At 34.2% G+C, this 20,446-nt stretch overlaps 1 protein-coding gene and 1 long non-coding RNA gene across 3 annotated transcripts; both read right to left on the bottom strand.

Annotated features, from left to right (window-relative positions):
- Nucleotides 1–1,045: 1,045 nt before the first annotated feature.
- Nucleotides 1,046–4,072, bottom strand: LOC121753237. 2 transcript variants are annotated; one of them, XR_006040363.1, is made up of 6 exons: nucleotides 3,820–4,072; nucleotides 3,641–3,755; nucleotides 2,348–2,445; nucleotides 1,756–1,953; nucleotides 1,614–1,676; nucleotides 1,046–1,267 (listed from the first exon to the last, which is right to left on the bottom strand). It is a non-coding gene; the product is annotated as an uncharacterized LOC121753237 (long non-coding RNA). The 2 variants fall into 2 exon arrangements; XR_006040362.1 differs by having other exon boundaries at nucleotides 1,614–1,953.
- A 12,509-nt stretch (nucleotides 4,073–16,581) lies between these two features.
- On the bottom strand, nucleotides 16,582–19,090 carry LOC121750368 (uncharacterized protein At1g66480-like). Its single transcript, XM_042144890.1, has 2 exons — nucleotides 18,385–19,090; nucleotides 16,582–16,868 (listed from the first exon to the last, which is right to left on the bottom strand). The coding sequence occupies exons 1-2, from the start codon at nucleotides 18,913–18,915 to the stop codon at nucleotides 16,806–16,808; spliced, it is 594 nt and encodes a 197-aa protein (XP_042000824.1). The 5' UTR covers nucleotides 18,916–19,090; the 3' UTR covers nucleotides 16,582–16,805.
- Between the last annotated feature and the right edge of the window lie 1,356 nt (nucleotides 19,091–20,446).

Below are 20,446 nucleotides of genomic sequence, written 5' to 3'. Positions count from 1 at the left end.
CAGACACTCACCCACGCCTTGGCAACCGCAACGTTCTCCGCATCCGTCCACTTCCTCCGGCCCCAGATTTCCGCCTCCGGCTGCGACGACTCGCCGACCTTCTTGGCCTTGCCCTTCTTCTTACCCCGCCCTACTCCCTGGCTTTGAATGAGAGTTTCCAGAACCTCGTTCATATCAAAACCCAAGTCCGCTAAGGAGAAGGTCTTCGTATACTGTGCATCCGTTGGGGTCGATGTGTGCGAAGAACCGGTGGAAAAATCAAAAGTCGGCCGATAGGCGTTGTCCCCCCCGTGCGTCCCCTGCGCCGGGGGAATCATCTGCTGCGCCGGTGGCTGCATCCCGGGTGCCCACCCCGGCATCATCTGCATAGGGGGCTGCATGCCGGGTGCCCACCCCGGCATCATCTGTTGCCACGGGTACATGTTGTAGTACCCGGTCATCGGAGGCCAACCACCTCCCCCAGGAGCCGGGGAAGTATGGGACCCTACCCCGGGAGTCGGGGCCGTCTGAGACCCTACACCGGGAGGCGGGGGAGTCTGAGACCATCCCCCGGGAGTCACTGGAGTACCTTCGTAGTTGTTCTCCATTGCTCGTTATTGATCTTGAACAGAAAGTAAGGTAGAGAGAGTACTCGTTAAAACAAGTGGTGCGAATGAAAATGACGTTCAAAGCGCGTATGTATAGTGTTTTCAAAAGAAAATAAAAATAAAAAATAAAATCTGACGCCGGTTTGACGCCGATCCGGGACCCACAATGGCGCCGTGAGGATCGGCGTCGGAACCGGCGTCATCGCGCGAATCGGCATGGCCACGCCGATTTCGCCGACGCCGGTTCCAATGGTTCGGCGTCAGAACCGGCGTCGGCAAAAAATCGGCTTCGCGATTTTGACGCCGTTAGTGGAGATGCTCTTACAATTTACATATTAGGGACCGTCCTATTCTGTCACTAATCTGGCATTTGGATGAATTTTTATTTTTTTAATTATTATTACACACTAATTTAAAAAAACCTAAAATAAATAAACAATATATTCAAATATACAAAATAAACATTAAACCCAAAAAATATTATTAATAGGGATAAATGTTGGTAGTAGTTATAACAAGCAACAAAAGTGTGTACTGTTACGACGTTCAAAAAGAAATACTACATCGTATCAAGTTTATACACCTAAACCTTCATAAGATATCACTAATCCTTGATTCCAGTAACAAAATTAGGATCCTGACTTCCACTTGATCTACGAGGACACCAACGTTTCGTGCAACTGCAATGGAAAGGAAACTGCAAGTCAGCATCATAGCTCATACAGAAGACAAACTCTAGATTTGTGCATATTTGATTCTTGTAACTTCTGCGCCTTTATCTACAGGTTCTCGATTTTGAGAAGAACAACATATGATTAATAGCAGCAAACAGATAGCGAGGCAGAGTTCCATATCATTTCCAAGAAGACAGCAGCAAAATAGATAGTTGGTCTCTAAGAAATTGTACAATTTTAAGCCGGTGCAGAAGGAGGAGAATAAACAATGCTCTAAAGTTTTATAAGAAAAATTTATGATTTGGATAAAAGCTGTTGTAGCACAAGGTATTAGAAGAAAATGATGACTTACTGCATAGTTTTGATGATAGACGAGTGCTCTGAACCAAGAGACGAGCTACTGCTGCTGTGTTGCCTGAAACAGAATCACTTAATTTAATGGAGTGGTATGGTGAAACTCATTTTTTACTAATTTGGACATATACAAGAACAACCCGATGCAGCATCGCTACTGTTCATTGTGAAAATGAAATTTTTGTCATTATGAACACGAAGTAGTGAACGAGGAATAATGCTCCAAGGAGCACCAACTCATAATGTATATCCTCTGGTATTTTCCCACTTCATGCATCAACAGCAAACTTTTCCCAGAGCAATAATGCTTTATCCATGGCAGGATTAACTACGCTTACCTGTATGCAGAGAAAGTGTAAATTGAAAACGGATGAGAAACAGATAGCTTTTCCACAATTTCTGAAAAAAAAGGAGTTTATTAAGTACAAAGTAGACATATTAGCAACAAACTATGGTGAAACTGAAAGTAATCTACAGGGTAGAATGAAAACTTTGCAATACAAACATATTATCTTGGAATAAAAAATTGACTGACTCGACTCAAACTAGCCATCGATAGACGATCTTGAATAATGGAATCAATAAGAATGTTATACATGAGAAAACATCAGAACCAAGAGTTTTTTCTGTAAGGAATATGGAACATTCATGCCCATCATAAGAATTAAGAAAAGGGAAAAGAAATGGAAATATAGATCCAAATTTAAACATATTAGAAGTTTAGAACTTTACTTGCAAGTATGCCAGATACAGGTCCATGATATCTTCAAGTGTATTGTATTCTTAAAGCTCACATCCCTGTGACTGGAAGGATATGATTGTTCGACCACCTTTTTACGAAGAATGTAAGCAAAACTAAACATATAGAACTAGAACAAGATGATTACTAAGAGGAAAATGCACATATTGCAGATAAAATTCTCTATTGACCAGTATATGATGAAATATAGCCTATTGATATAACTTATTTCTGGTAATCATTACTGAACTTGAGAGCATAATCAACAGGTAAATCCGTAAAAGGGTAACAGAGGCATGCAGAGAAAACGAATAAATGCAGAAGACAAAGAAGCAAGCGCACGTTAGAGTTCAAGTTGGAAAGCAGAGATAACACAAACATACTAGCACACTGAGACACTGCAATTAGTTAATTATCTCCACGAGTTTGCCATCAAATTATTCTTAAGCTGAATTATTGTGAAAAGCAGAGGAAGATCACTACCTAAGCTGCAGTATACAACAAAGATATAAAAGCAATTGTAACTAGAAGAACGTGTCTCTTGATCTCTTTCAACATCAAACAATTGATATATTTTCGTTTGGCAGAATCCACCTAATATTGTTTGATATATTTTCGTTTGGCAGAATCCCACCTAATATTGAGATCGAAATACTGCCCAAAGTTCATTTCAACACCTAAAACTAAACCTAGTGTTTCCTTTTCAGCCAAACCTCAGAAGGCTACAACAAAAAACAATCAATTTAAAAGCTAAAATTGCCATGAAATTAAAAACTCACAATTTGCAAATCATTTCATCAAAATGAAAATTTGTTGCTCAAATCTCAATCTCAGCTTCCATAAATTAACTTTATTACTTGTAAATGAACCACAGTTATTCTACCAAAGGAGTTTCCTGCTATCCATACATCATGTTTCACGATAAAATAAATCAAGGTTGAGTAGTGGTGAAATCATGTTTCTATTTTAACTAAACTTTTTATACCATGATCTTTATTGTATGCAAACTAGATTAATCATACACAAACAATCAAAGCATAAAACTATAACACGATTCACAATAAAAAAATCATCAAAACTGTATAAAGCTATCGTTGAATCACGTGGTTGTCAATAACAGTTGAAATATCATGCAAAAAGTAATTTCATATGGATCTAGATTTTCGATTCATCAATCAAAATCTAGAAAATATCTCAGCAACGATCTGTTTTCCACGAAAGCACACTCAGAAATGTGTGTGTGTGTGTGTGTGTGTGAGAGAGAGAGAGAGAGATGCGATACTCACGACAGGGAAATAGAGAGGCGAACGGCAGCTGGCTTCGCCGATTGCACTAGCCGCCTCTTTCAGTCAGCCACCATCACCGGCCGCTCACGCCTCACAACCACAATAGAAAAAATTCCTACAAATCACACACAGCTGATGAATCGATGATTCGACAGTAGGAAAGGGGAATCAAAGCTTACCGAGTTCAATCGAAGCTGCGCGGTGGCCGAATCGGATCTGTGTGATGGTCGAGCGGGAGGCGCTACCGCGCTGAAGGGAGAAAGAAGAGGTGGTGATGGTGATGGTGATGGTGATGGTGATGGTGATGGTGATGGTGATGGTGGTGGTGGTGGTGGCTCTCGCGCTGTAGGGAGGAAGAAGTGGCGGTGGTAGCTCTGGCGCTGGAGGGAAGAAGAATTGGTGGTGGCGCTCTCGCGCTAGGGCTAAATTGAGTTTGATTCTAAGTAAATAATTAAATCTGTTCTAAATTGAAAATAAAATAAAACAAAATAATAATAAAATCTGAAATATTATGACGGACCCTTTGTCCCAACGGCAAGGAGCGTAGACATTATTGCATTAGGTGCCGAGTTAAATGTTTAGAGTAAAAAAAATAAAATTTATAATTTCCAATTTCCTTGACAGTAGTTATAATTTCCAATTTTCCTCCTATAAAAATAAAATAAGTGTTTTGAGTCGGAGTTTAATTTAAAAAAAATTATAATTTCCAATTTCCTTGACATTAGTTATAACTAGTGTTATCACCCGTGCTATGCACGGGGCATAAGATTTTTAAATAATGAAGTTAAATTTTAAGATAAGAAAATAAAGAAAAAGAGGATAAAGAGAATTAATAATATTTATGATTAAAAAATATATTAATTATAATAAGTATTCATAACATTATAAAGGATTACAAATATTATAAACAGTAATAAAAAGAGAAATGTAATATTTATGTTTGGCAAACGATTTTATGTAATATTAATTTATGATATGAGTGGAGTAAAATAAAATAAAATAAATGATAAACATGAGATACAAGATTAATGATAAATAATGGGTTAGTTAGAATAAGATATATAAATAAAAGAAAATATATGTGCAAATGAGGATATGAGATGAAAAAATCATATAATTTAAATAAATAAATAGTTCATTAATTTTAATCAACAAAACATATGTATTCAAAAAATAAATTGTATGCATGTGGAAATATATATTTACGTAATCTTATGTAGCATATACAAAATTCTTATAATCACATTTGCACACTTAAATATTTCTATCTATACGTTGACATAAAAAAATTTATCAATCGCTTCCATATTATCCTCTTTATATACCCATAATGCAAATGGTAATACAAAATGATGAATAATTTGGAACACGGATATTATAATTAAAATATTAACAATAGTAACCTTAATGTCTTTAATCACAACGGTTGCGTACTAAAATATTTCAAATTAAATCACTCATGAGACAATAGTCAAAGGGAATTGACAGTGCGTAAAACTTGAATGACAATTTTGGATCAGAAGTTAAAGAAATTATAGGAATCAAAACTTTTTCACCAACGTTATGACCAATCAAAACTTTCGCCTCGAAAACATGATTACCAAAACGTGTGATTATCAACAGAGTTCCATTACACAACTCATTAGAATGATCAATTTTCCTCCTATAAAAATAAAATAAATGTTTAGAGTCGGAATTATATCCGCCACTAAACTGGAATATTTTTTTAAAAAAAATATATTTTGATGACAAAATAGTCTGCCATTAATTTTAAAAAAATAAAATAAAATAAATTTTAGTGACAGACAATTATCCATCACTCAATTGAATTTTAAAAAAAAATCAAATATATTTAATGACGAAATAGTGTGCAACTAATTATAAAATTACAAAACAAAAACTAAAAATAAAATAAAACAATTTACAGACGCATATTCCGTCACTATCATAAAAAGAAAATGTTATTATATGCATAAATACATACGGTCACTAATTCCACCAATAATTAAAGAATGATATCTCTCCGTCACTGATTCCATCAGTAAATCGTGCCTTTTTTTGTAGTGAATATCACACAATAATGGGGTCAGCTGATAATAGGAGTATTATTAGATAATTAATATTGCAATAATCGGAATGTGGTGTCGAGTCGTGACTTCGTGGGCATATTGGAATCACATATACTATTCCCTCCTTCTCAAATAGGTCATATTTAATTTTTTTTTAATCCTTCTCATTAAAATAGTTTATGGAGTATTATTTGAGACAATTTTTTTATTCTTTTCTTTTACTTTATCATTACATGTCATTATCCATTACATAATTTCAAATATTTTTTTCTCTCTTTTCTTACTTAACTATGTACCTACTACCATACCACATTTATGCATGGTTTCACCAACCACAATATGGTTCCAAAATAGTTCAACTCATCTCTTTTTTGCATTCATCAATTTTATTTATTTATTTTATGAGTACAACTATGTGCTTCTGAATAATAAATTCTTCCATTAACTAGGCAACTTTTCAGAAGCCTAGCTTTATAAATATTTATAAATTATGTATTAATAAAAATAATTGGTTTTTGTAGTTACCGATTTTAAAACACATTTATCTTTTCCGATAAAAAGAGTTAGATTTCAATATTCATCAATTGCCTTATAGCATAAATAGATGCCATTAGATTAAAGAACCTAAAGATACATTTTATTCATTTTTCAGTTTTTTCTGAGTAACAATTTTGTCACTAAACATAGCAAGAATTAATTTTCTTGTAAAACAATTTTGATATCCAAAATGGATATATACTTTAATACCCCTAAATATAAATGCTTTCAAGTTTTAAACTATCAAGTACTGAAATTTGTGTATCTATTTCAAGTTTCAACAGAAAAATTGTCATTGAACTTTTATGGTCGATACTTTGACAATTTTATTGTAAAAGAATGAAGTGCTCCACTATCTGTGGACAAAGACTTCAACCGGAAAAATGTTAAGTAGTATAATAAATTATGGTTTTATTTAGAACAGACAATTTGATCTTGACCGTTGTTGTAAAGTAGTACTTTAATCAGTGTTTTTGACTTTATATATCTTTCGTTGATTTCTATAAATCCATGAAATCTTTTTTTTTTCTTGAAAAAATTAAATGGCAGGAGTATTATTTTATTTGGGCCAAGTAGTAGTAGTTGTATGTTTTAATGGTTTGGGCTCGGGCCTCCATATTCTTGTCAAAAAGGCCCACTAGCGTATTCCAAAAATTAAACAGATTCACTGTTTTTGCTTTCTTCTCTCTCTAGTCTCTAGTTCTTATAATTTGAAACTACATCAATGGAATCCCCAAACCAATATTCGTTGTTTCATTTTTCTTACTAGAAGATTAATTTCTCCATACATATACAGATATGAAGAAACACAATGAATCAAAACACATGATATATATAAATAAGAATTTGAATAAGAACAAGATCAATAGAAAAATACAAGATGATCATGGGCAAATAACATCTTGTTGAAATTTTGCACCATTATAACTAGAAGGATCCATCTTGTTATGGCAAAAAGAAGGGCCGGAGGGAGGCACCGGCCCTCTCGGTAGCCGGTTTTCAAGCAAGTTATTTAAAACACCACTCTTTACCAGCCTCGAGCTGTCTCCCTTCACCGCCATTGCTGTGAGAAAAATGACAAGAATCAAAGCAATTCTCTTCAACATCATCACGATCTTCATCTTGGTCTATTTTTGAAGTGAGCAAGAATTGATCGGAGCTTCTTGTTTTGGAATAATGAAGTGGAGAATTTGATGTTCCAAAAGAATAAAGTCGTGGCTTTGATATTAAATACTACAATGTCATGAAAGAATGAAACTTGGACGAAAGGTTTTTTTGGGGGGGTTTGAAATTTGTTTATCAATTGTAAACCAACCAAACGTATGTTAGTTTCCATATTTATGTTATAATTATTCAACTCTCACATCCACGGAATAAATGTGGAATTCTAATATTGCAGCTTAGAACTTGACTTGGTGAAGTACGAAATATAGAAAGAAAAAAAAAGTCTTTTGATCATAAGCGTCACCGTTCAAGATTTCAAAAGGTCAATATTAGAATTTTTGCATAAAATATTGACAATTTGATGGTTTTTAAGAAAATTTAATTGAATGGGGTTTAACTCTATATCTTGGCCCTTTTTCATTTTATTGTATCTCATATTTCCTACAAATTATAAATAACGTGCGATTTATATCAAGAACTTGGATGATATGGAGTATAAAAAAATTAATATTGAAATTGATTTATACATATATAACGTGGCAATGGATTAATAATCAATTGAGGCCCACCTTGAAGTCAATAAAGGAGTGAATTACTCAAAAGTCAAATATCTGGTAGGTTTATTTTCTATTTGGCATTAGTTTCATAATATTTTTTAGCATAATGATACATTTAATACCGACACTATCGTTACCTAAACTAAACTCAAAATATGAAAAACATGAGACTTTTATTTGACAATTACTCCTACAAGATTCATTTGTACAAACTCGCACGCATACATGATACATGTACTCAAGAGTAAAAGGTCGAAAAAAACTACAGTAATGTACCCTATTCATCGAGAGTAATGTTTATTTAGATATGGATAACATCAAGTTCTAATCTTAATTAAACCCATTGGATAATACTTGGGATACACTCATTAATGGAAAAGCAAATTTAATAGGGGATATATACAATCACGCAATAGCGCTAGCATCACGTTCGGGGATATTACACCATACATATAAAATATTTTATCAATATTTTAAATTGATACAAAAAGTTGAGAAATACTATTTGTTTGTGTTTTTCTATTTTTTTTCCTTTCTTTTTTTAGGAAAACCCATTTCACTTAGATGTATCCGGTCTAAATGAATTTATAACTCATGAGGAATCTCCAATTGGCCCATGACAAAGTTAAAGTTAATTTAAAAAAAATTTGTAATTATTTTTATTTGACTGACTAAACGATCTAAATTATAAATCGGTGGGTAGATTAGATTTCGATTGCGTTATAATTGACCGAAAGACTAATAACCTAATTAAAATGATAGTAATTTATTAATAAGGTTATGAAATTTCCTCGATTTTATAGCTTGGAAAGAAGAGTTAAAAGCCTTTTTGAGGTAAAGCCCATTTACGTGAACTAGTCCTATACTTCTTAATCATTGAACGTGTGAGCGGAAAACTTAAATATTTTTCGGTTGGAAATCAATTCCGCATTTTTTTCAATTTCCAATTGCGTTCCATTAATTTCACTACTTTATATTGCTATATTAGAAAAATGAAAAATAAATAATTATAAACTGTAATTGGACTAATGAAAACTAATGAAATATTTTATAATTAGATTAAATTACCATAGTGATTGAAATTGAAGAACATAAAAAGGAGCACATAAGACCATCTGCAACGCTTTCTCATATCCGTCTCTTAACCGTCTCTTAAATTACTATTCTTGGGCCCCACTGTACTTTTTACTCCATCTCTTAACTAAGGGACAAAACCTGCAACCCTCCATCTCTTATCTGTCTCTTAACCATCTCTTAAATTACTATTCATTCATTTTCATTTTTTATTTTTATTTCCAAAAAATTCAATTAATAAAAACACATTTCATTAAATAAAATAAATTTACAACATAAAATTCTTAAAAAATAAAAAAACATAATTAAAAATCCTAAAAAATGAAAAATACATAATTTAATTTCTTCCGCTCACCCTCACTAAATTCAAAATCTTTAAAGCTCAAAGAAGCAGAAGAACGGCGATGATGTGCGTCTATCGATTGCCAAATTTTGCCCAAATGTGCTCAATTAGATCATCTTGGAGTTGGGCGTGGGCGGTAGAGTCACGTGTCCTTGCTCGAATAGACAACCGTTCTTGTATAGACGGATGCACTCCACTGCGAGGCGGACTACTTGCGGTAGAGCTTCCGGGGGCTTCAGGGTCGAACCAGTTTCCCGCCTCAGGTCCTTCGTCTTGGACAATCATGTTGTGCAAGATTATGCACGTATACATGATGTCGACCATACTCTCCATAAACCACGTACGAGTCGGGGCTTTGATAATGTTGAAGCGCGCTTGGAGAACCCCGAACGCCCTCTCCACATCCTTGCGAGCAGCCTCCTGCTTCTGCGCAAAAAGAGCCTGCTTTGCGTTCACAAGCCTGCAGCACGTCTTCACGAAGGTTGGCCACTTCGGGTAGATGTCGTTGGCAAGATAGTACCCCATTTTATACCGCCGGTTGTTAGCGATGAAGTTGATGGCCGACGCTTTACCATCTAAAACTTCGGCGAAGAGGTCGGATTGGTGGAGCACGTTTACATCGTTGTTTGATCCGGGGACCCCGAAGTATGCATGCCAGATCCATAGCCGGTAGTCGGCAACGGCCTTGAGTATAACGGTGGGGTGGGTGCCTTTGTGTCCGCTCGTGTACGATCCCCTCCACGCCACAGGGCAATTCTTCCATTTCCAGTGCATGCAATCGACGCTGCCGAGCATCCCGGGGAATTCGTGCACTTCTTCGTGAAAGTGGAGCAAAAACTGGCAATATGTCGTGCTTGGCTTCCAGAGAAATTCGTCGGTGAAGGCTGCCCGGACGCCTTTGCAGAATTGGATCAAGCACATTCTCCCAGTGCTTTATCCAATTTGGAGGTATTCGTCGAACACATCCGTCGTTTGTCCAGTCGCAAGCTGACGGATTGCTGCAGTACATTTCTGCAGCGTCTTGTGACTGGGACGGCAGACGACGTCGAACCTTTCTTGGAAGAACTCTTCCCGGGCTGCCAATGTATTTGCGATGTGGAGAAATAGCGGTCTCCGCATGCGGAAACGGTGACGGAAGTAGGTATCTTCCCAAACCGGGTTATCGGAGAAGTAGTCGCGTACTAACCTTGCGGCAGCTTCCTCCAGGTTACGATGGATGTAAGTTCGGGAGCGTCTTTGGGGCGGCGCGGCTTCCTCCGCCTCCCGGCATCGATCTTCTTCAAGTGATTCTTCCATTATTCGACGCATTCGCCTCAAGGATAAGTGTTGGGCCGCCGCCTTTGTGACCGCTTAAGTGTTGCCCCCTCCAAGCAGTCGGGCAATTCTTCCACCTCCAATGCATGCAGTCATTGCTGCCAAGCATTCCGGGAAAGCCATGGACTGATGCGTGAAGACGAAGCAACCGTTGGCAATCATCGGTGGTGAGTACCCGAAGGAATTCATCACCGAAAGCTGAACGAACGCCCTCGCAAAAATTCTTTAGACAAATGATTCCAGTGGACTCACTGACATGCAAATACTCGTCGAAGAGGTCGGCCGCTTGCCCAGTAGCGAGTTGTCAGATGGCACACGTACACTTCTGCAACGGCGTGATACTTTGTCGGCCGGCTGCATCTAGACCTGTTTGGAAGAATTCAACACGTGCGGACAATGTGTTGACAATTCGCATGAACAGGCGCTTTGACATGCGAAAACGGCGCCTGAAGTAATCTGCCGAAAACCGCGGCTGGTCGGTAAAATAGTCGGCAACGAGCCTTTCGTGAGCTCCCTCCCGGTCATGATGGATGTAGCGGCGAGTTGATCTAGTTCGTTGAGGAGGAGGAGCGGGGGTATTCGCCGCGACATATGCTTCGTAAGCGGCCCGATGTTGTTCGTAGTATTCTTGTTCTTCGCGCTCCGCTTCCGCCATAAGATGGGTGAAATCCATTTGAGGTTTTGAGTGAGGGATGAATGTGTTGATAGTTTGTATGAGAATTATGAATGAGAGATGATTTGAAGTGATAAATGGATGATGAATGTGTGTATTTATAGATGATTTTGGAGGGAAAAAAAATTCAGAAAAACGGGCAAAAAAACGGCCATATTTTTGTGATTTGGAAAAAATATATTTTTTTTTTATCATTTTTAAAAATTAAATAACGAATTTTAAATAAATAAAATAGCCGTTGCCCAATCGCGTGCCGCCACGTCGCCTGCTCGCTGGCACGGTGCGATCGCAGCAGCGGTGAGCCTCGTCCTAGCCAGCGGCGCGGACGGACGCGGGGCCGGCGTCCACCGTTGTGCATGCTCTAAAATAAATAATTAAAATCAAAAGCCTAAACATAATTAGTATTAATATATCTTATAGTATCAAATTATATTTTATTGCATGTTATTGTCAAGTAAGCTAAGAACACTAATATTTACTTTATAAGGAAGTGAATAAAATAGTAAATAAATAATTTAAGAATATGCAACTATTTATTTTATCGAGGTTCGTATGTAATATTACAAAAACTATGAATTTACAGACACTAATATTTAGAAAAGTAAAAAATTAAAGCTATGAAATCTTAAAATTAAAATCGTAAACTTAGATAGTATTAATATACATTATATATCAAATTTAATTTATTGCATGTTACAGTGAATTGGGCTAAAGACTCTAATATTGTAGAAATAAAAGAGAAAAATATTAACTATATAGCTTTAAAATAATAAATAGAACATGTGATTATTTTTTAATTGAAGTTCGATGTAATCTTACAAACATTAAGAACTTGAAGAAATTAATATTTTGGATAGTAAAGAAATAAAACCAAAATTATGAAAATATTAAAATCAAAGTCGTAAACACAATTAGTACTATTAATATATCATATACTATAATTTTATTTTTTTAAAATATTAAATAGTTGAGATAAGAATACGTGATTATTATTTAGATCGATGTTTAACTGCAACGTTAAAATAAATAAGAATTTAAAATTAATATTTTAAAAACAAAGAATTAAAATCAAAATAATAAAATTCTCAAAATCATAGCCGTAGACTCAATCAGTATTAATATAGTATCTTATATCAAATTCAATTTGTTGCACGTTCGAGTGAATTGAGATAGGAATTCCAATATTTAAACATAAAAGAAAATATTTACCATATAGTTTTGAAATACTAAATAGATGAGCAAAAACATGTGATTATTTTTTAATTGAGCTTCAACATAATGAAATTTATATTTTGGAAATTAAATAATTAATAAAATTATGAAACTATTATTATACATATCATATATCAATCTTTTATTGTTGCATAGTATAATAAATTATACTAAGAATTTTAATATTTTTAAAAAAAGGAAAAAAATTAACTCTTGGAGGGATAGAATATAGGTAGAATTTGATTAATTTATTTATCTCTATTGACTTTGGCAATTAATAAAGAATATGAGAACCCATATTCATATCTTCCATATATATTTTCCCTAATCAAGCTTTCCTTATCCAATATCTTATTTAATGCTTCCATATACAAACAATCGGATATATATATGAGGAAGGGGCAACAAGGTATATATACTTTGTATAAATTTAATCAACAATGAAATATAATATGAAATTACTATTTAAACCTCATTATGACAATGTCATTATGTCTATAAATCATTTTCCTTTTCCTTTTCGATATTTGAAAAATTGGTGTAACTCATATCTATAAAAAATTTCACTTATACTTTTACATATAGCATTGTTGTGTATTATGTATAGGAAATTATCAATCGTGTTACTATTTGCCACTTCATCCTATCGCCGAAGCATATCTTTTGGACACGGAGATTAAAAAGTTATACTGTATTAAATGAAGTTAAGCTAAAATAGGAGAAAGAATATAGGAGAGGATAATATAAGAGTAATTAGATATTTTATTTTTTTTATTAAAATAGAAATACTACTCAACTAAATTGAGACATTTCAAAAAATATTATACTCCCTTCGTCCCTGAAAGTTTATCTCATTTTTCAATTTCATTCGTCCCACAAAATTTGTCTCATTTCACATTTTATCATTTTTTGTAGTGGACCTCATATTCCACTAACTCATTCCTACTCACATTTTATTATAAAACTAATATATAGAAGTAGGACTCACATTCTACTAACTTTTTCAACTCACTTTTCATTACATTTCTTAAAAACCGTGCCGGATCAATGTGGGACATTATTTGGGGGATGGATGGAGTATATTTTCCCAAGAATTATGCACCTATCTTAATTTATACTCCCTCCGCCCGTGATTAAATGTTCCATATTTGACCAGCACGAGTTTTAAGAAGTTGTTTGCCTTTATGTAGTAAAGTGTGTAGAAAAGTTAGTGGAATGTGGGCCTACTTCTATATATTAATTTTATAATAAATATGAGTGACATGAGTTAATGGAATGTAGGGTTCACTTATCAAATATAGTAAAAGTGAAATGTGACATTTATTGGCGGACGAACGAAAAAAGAAAAATGAGACATTTAATGGCGGACGAAAGAAGTATCTCACTTATAGAGTTTAATGTCATTCTTTAATTACTTTGTGAGCAGTTTAAAAAAAATTAATTTCATTAGAATAATTAAATTACTTGGAATAAATTAGATCCGAGTACAAACAATTTAATAAAAGAAAAAAAAAACATAAATTGAATCCCAAGCCATAACAAATAATATCAGGCCCACTAACTCAATAAATATGGCCCAATTCATTTATTTCTCGTCCAACTCAGTTATATCCAAATAGAACAAACACTTAAACCTTGGCCCAACCCGGTCATTTCCTCTTTCTCCTCCCTTTTCTTAACTATAATTTCTCCCAGTTTTAGGATTCAAGGGTATGGTTTGTTTGACTTATTGCGAGATGGGGAATCACACGTTAATCGTAAGGTCCTGACGCCCTATTCTTTGTCGGTGTCGTTGCAACGACGCCTCATGGCTCACGGTCGTCATAACCACACGCTTTTCGGCTCGCATCGCCGTCGGCGATTCAATTGGCAGTAGCTCGGGCTTGGAAATTGACAGATCGGTACTATTTCTCTATTTCATACTCCTTATTTAATACTCCCTTCGTCTCATTCAAGATGATCACTTTTTCTTTTTTATTTGTCCAATTAAGATGACTACTTTCCAATTTTGGAAATAACCTCTTCTCTCATCTCTCCTCATTAAAATATTTAACTACATTTTTCCTCTCTACTTTATTTCACCTAACAACACTTCCTAACATCTCGTGCCACTCAAAAATGTGGCCATCTTCAGTGGGACAGATGGAGTATATCAATTGTTTGATAGCATGTACACAAATTTTTTATATGTTTGTTACTTAATAAATAGTACCTCCTCTGTCTCATCCTAAGTGGAGCATTTCCTTTTTGCTATGAGATTTTATGCAGTGCTATTTTGTGAAATTAAGTGGAGAGTGGATAATGTAAGAGTGAGACAAATGAGAGAGAGTGATATTTCTATATTAAGATATGTGTCATTAAGGGTGGGATATCCAAAAAAAACATTCCAAATGAAAAAGAAAAATTAAATGACATCCCAAATGTGACATTTAGGGTGTCATTTTATAATTAGATTAAATTAGCCTAGCGATTGAAATTGACGAAAAAAAAGAGAGCATAACACGATATATGAAGTTTTAGTATAGTACATGACAATCAAATCAAAGGGGGTGTTCGGTTGGTAAGATTGTAACCGAGATTAAATTTGTAGTGTGTTTGGTTCATAAGATTCAACCCTACAACTCAATCCTAGATGGATAATCATGGGATAATTAGTCATAGCTAATCCCATATGACTAAAATAATCTAACAACTCAATCCTAGATTGTATCTTGATATTATTTTATCTTGCTAACCGAACACCACCAAAATGTATAGAATAATACCGGATTAAAAGTAATAAAAGTTGATAACAAAGTCTTCAGTGGCTAATGTTTTATAGATTGAGTACTTTGAAAATATACTCGTACTATAGTAAGTGGAGTACTATATAACAAAAGCTGCATTTAGTTTAAAGGGTCAATTTTGTTCTTATAATTGACTTTTCGACGCTTATTTATGGGGTAGAATAATTCAACAAATTAAATATAGTATTTAATTTTGTTTAGTGAAAAGAAGTTGGGGATTTATTAGAAATGAGTCATTCACCTCTTAAAATGTCTTATAAGGGGAGGGTTATCCACACTTATATAGATTAGATGAGATCTTCGCCAAGTCGACGTGGGATAGAATTTTTAGAGAATTTAACACGCCCTTCACGTGTGGGCCGGAAAGGACATCGGTCTTCCATCACGTGGATAGGCAATGCAAGAGATAAGAGAACCATCATCGATGTGGGCCGGAAAGGACATCGGTCTTCCATTATGAGGTAGATAAAGAGAAAATCATCATCAACTTGGGCCCGCTCTGATACCATATTAGAAATGAGTCACTTACCCCTTAAAATGCATTATAAGGGGGAGGGGATGGTTATCCACACTTATATAGATTAGATGAGATTTTCACCAAGTCGATATGTGACAGAATTTTTAGAGAATTTACCAGGATTAGCATTAAAAAGGACAGCATGCAAATAGAAAAACGCCTAATATACATATAATAACAAAATTAACTGACTTTGAGTAATTTAATATAGGTGGTAGTTGTTAGCTTCATGTATTTGATAATTAAAGTCTTTTAGAACGATACTTTTGTATGGTCTTTATTTAATTTTGGAAATGTCATTTTCTCACAATTGAAATTAGTTATGACTTCAAATACAATCGTTTTAATTTTGGCTCCACTTTTAACTAACTAGAGAATAATGATGATCACACAGTTTGAAATTATGTAGGATTAATTGTTTACTCTTGTTTCATGAGACATTCTTTACTTTATAATTGTGACCAGTTGTATGTGTACGCGTATGTTTAGGTAACTCTATTTTAATTGTTTAATTGATTTGAGGATTTTATTTAATTGTTTATTTTCATGGCCGTGCCCTCTCTTGTAATAAAAAAAAAGGAGTTTTTGTTTTTTTATAAAACGTTATTTTATGAGCGAGAAAATTATAAATAATGATTAGAAATTTAGAACTTTAAATAAGAATAAGAATAAGAGCAAGAAGAAGCGTGACAAACTGACATAGATGGGATATTTATGATAGTAATTTAGATTATTTAAGAAGATAATCTGAAAATCTAATCTCTCAAAATTCACCTGTACTAAACATTATTTTCATCATCTAAAATCGGACCCTTTACACAATTTAACAGGATCATATTTGTTGCTGAAAACTGTTACATGGGAATTTGGAGATATAAATCATAAAATAGACTAACGATTTATACATATACTGTATATGTTATGACGCCATAACAATATGGTGGATCTCTCCTTCATTCGTAGGTAAGAATCCAACACGCTTCTGCAATACCAGAGATTAAGTTAGAACTTTTTTTTAAATAAAATTATAGTAGTAGGAACAACCACTATGTATTCAACCAAAAGGAAAAAAATGTTTCAATTTCTTAACATTAAAATGTTGTTTTATTCCAGTATCGTTGATGAATTATTTTCCACGAGTGGCCCAAAATTCCTCTGGGTCCATGTCATCTACTACTTGCCCAATTAATTATGTTGCTAAAATCTTAGTCACATATATATTATATGGTTGTTATTTTTTGTAGTTTTGTGGTATTGATATATTTCTAGATTGCAGCTAAATCCCACTAACTAGATGACTGCTGACATCTCCAATCTATTGAAAAAGAAAATAATTGGCTTGACTCCAAGCTATCTATTGATACCAAACTATATTGATGAGTGCATTGATCTAAATAGATCAATGTAATAAAACATTAATAAAATTGAACGCTCTAACTTTCCAATATATTTTTATGAGTACTCCATTAATGAGTGCACTCTGAATAGATTAACGTAAAATATGGAGTATTATAATAATATTCCACCTTCTAGCTTTTTAGTACTAATATTTACTATTTATAGGAATTATATAACAATTAACCAACAACTTCTTTTAACTTTTTTGTTACGTGTGAAAACGTTGGATGTAAGAGCCAACTTAGTTTGACTACAAGTTCGATTTCCCATTGACAATCTTAAATCGTCAAACTTTTACAATTTCTATAGAAGAAGAAGATTGAACTTCTAAAAATTATGTCTTGTAGAGAAAACGTACGGAAATATTATTTTACAATTATTACATAATCTCACTTTTACTGTATAGCTCACTAGATGATCAACAAATTAAGACTGCCTCAAGTGATCAAAGGAAAATCATAAGGAACGAAAATTTATGCCTTTAAAAACCAAATCCGATAAACATGATATTAAAAATAGAGAAAATTCATTAAAACACTGTAGAAAAAAAGGTGAAGAAAAAAGGCTGTTTAAAGTTTTCCCCAATATTAAATTCAGATAATTCCTGCTGGATGCAAGCATAGTATATAAATTGAAGTTAATTAATACAAGTATATTTTTTTTAGTAAATAAAATATAATGCAGCGCTGGAAGTTGGAACGCATAATTTGTGAGATATAATGGGCGGCTCATCATCTATAGCAAAAGGAAATGTTAGCCACCACCATGATATAAATATAATTAGCCACTTTTTTAGTAAAGGTACACTTATGTAATTGTGTAACAATACAAATTGAACCTTTACAAAATTACACTAATTTCACCCCAATATCGTGTAATGTATTGTAAATCGTAAAATGCTGATATGAACTAAAACGATCTACATATTGTGAATTAAATTGATTTAAAAATATCTAAAACTTTAAATAGATTTTAAAAAATCTAATTGGTATCTAAAACTGACACGGGATGATTTGATCTAATGTATTTCAATCTGTGGCTAGATTTTCAGATTATTAAGTCATATTTTTTTTAAAAAATTAATGCCGTAAAAAACTAACCTCGCGAGAATTAATGCGATCTCCATTCAAATGCACATTCTTCTCCTTCGTCATGCATAAGCCGACAATCTTCTCTGCCACCTCACCGCCATCTTTGCTCTCCGCCATCAGCCTCTCCACCTCCGCCCTCGGCAGTCTCATCCTCACCCTCACTCCGCCGCCCCCACTTTTGTCTATGCTCGGCGGCTTCATGATGGACAAGTCCGAAGCCGACCGGCGCGCCAGCATCAGGCTCTCGAGCCGGTCTTTCGCGCCCATGTGAATTCCCGATCTTACCCTCCTCGCGCCCTTTTCCTCGGGGAATTTCGGCAGCTCAACGAGGAAATAGAGGCGCTTCGGCTTCAGCTGCTGCTGCGGCTCCAACGGCTTGGCTCTCACGCCGTAATGCTTCACCGCCTCCGATTCGAGCAAGACGTGGCCCGGGTAGCCCTCCACGACCGACCCGACCCGAATAGGAGTCTTTAACTTGAAAGTCTCACCATTCATCTTCATTACTTTTGCACTCTTACTTCCTCCTAAACTATTCCCCATTGTATTTTTTGGCTTATCTTCTTGATTTTTTTTCTTTGTGTATAGTGAGAAAAATGAATTATGGTAAGGGGATGATTTGTAGATAGGGATTTTTGCTTGGATTTATGGAGGTGGTTATATGTTAGAGGTTATGACCTATATGGGTGCATGAAATTCACAAGGTCAAGAAAAGTGTACAAATTGTGTAAAGTTGGATCCCTTTTTATAAATATTAGTACTACAGGATTGGGACCCCTTTCACTCTCTTATCTATAAAATGGTAACACAATGAATTAAAGTATATATATATTTATTATATGGTCGGAAAAAGAAGCCTATAAGAAGAAAAAATGCATCTTATATATAATTGATGCTGGGAAATAAAACATGCATCACGGATTAGCAATAAAATATAGTATGAGATAATTGTTTAATGATTTTATTATTATATAAAGCAATTGTCACTATATATGATTGGGATACGCATAATTAATAGTTTCAATATAATTGATAACAAACCAAGTCCTAATTAATCCTACATCCTGCTATTCAGTACCTTTAATTAAGTTCCAATGCTCCATACTTCAAAAATATTAAAAAAAAACTGTGATACCATTATGTTAATAGTGAACACTAATTTAAATTGCACCTATAGTAGTTGCAAGAGTTGTCTTGCATGTACTTGATAAAATATGTGGTTACTTTTAAAAAAAACATTGTCATGCTTATCTGAAAGCCAACGACCATACTATTGAATTCAGTTAGGTTAGGATGGGACATGAGATTAGTTGCTAAGTACTCTATTAATATTTCAAATCGGTTAAATTACCAGTCGATAATAGCCTACGAGTTTGTATTAAATAGTAAAATCCAACCCACTCTTTTAGCCAAATTATGCTGACGTTACGCTTTTTATTTTAAGATTGGAGGGATTTTAGTCATAGTTGATTATTAACAACAAATTGGAAAAATAAATATAACTTCATTGTTTTAAATACAAATTCTCTAGATAATGGTAGAAGCATGCAATCCAACAACTAACCTCAATTTTATTTGTCTTGAGCTCTGAATTTCTTCCCTGGAAAAGTTATAAATAAAAGAGAAGTTGGGAACTAAAAAGATTGATTAATCCAATTAATATTTTCTTCGAAAAGGAGCTCTCAGTGGTAAAAAAAATGATTAATACCCTATCTTTGTTAATGGGCCACTAATTACTTGTTCAATGAAAGGGACTAGCGGTAATCATGGAATACATGTGGAGCCAAGCTTGCTTTCAAGATTTCGTTCATCCCCTTTTGACTAAGCTGATTTTGTAGTTAGAAAAGCAATTCTATAAATTTAACTAACCACAACTTTCAATATATGAACATGTGACTATTACCACAACTTAGTTACAATTAGATTTCCTTTATACTATAAGATTAAACTCTTTCTACATATTATAAGTATGTTAAAGTGTGCCTAACACATTAATTTTATTTTCTCTTAGCCTAACACAATTGTAGGCTATAGTTTTGTGGTTATCAACATATATTCTGGCCAGGACTCACGT

This window comes from Salvia splendens, chromosome 10 (genome assembly GCF_004379255.2).
Source record: "Salvia splendens isolate huo1 chromosome 10, SspV2, whole genome shotgun sequence".
In the NCBI taxonomy this organism is placed as follows: Eukaryota; Viridiplantae; Streptophyta; class Magnoliopsida; order Lamiales; family Lamiaceae; genus Salvia; species Salvia splendens.
The sequence above is the reverse complement of the archived record's forward strand: the minus strand, read 5'-3'. Positions and strand labels throughout refer to the sequence as shown.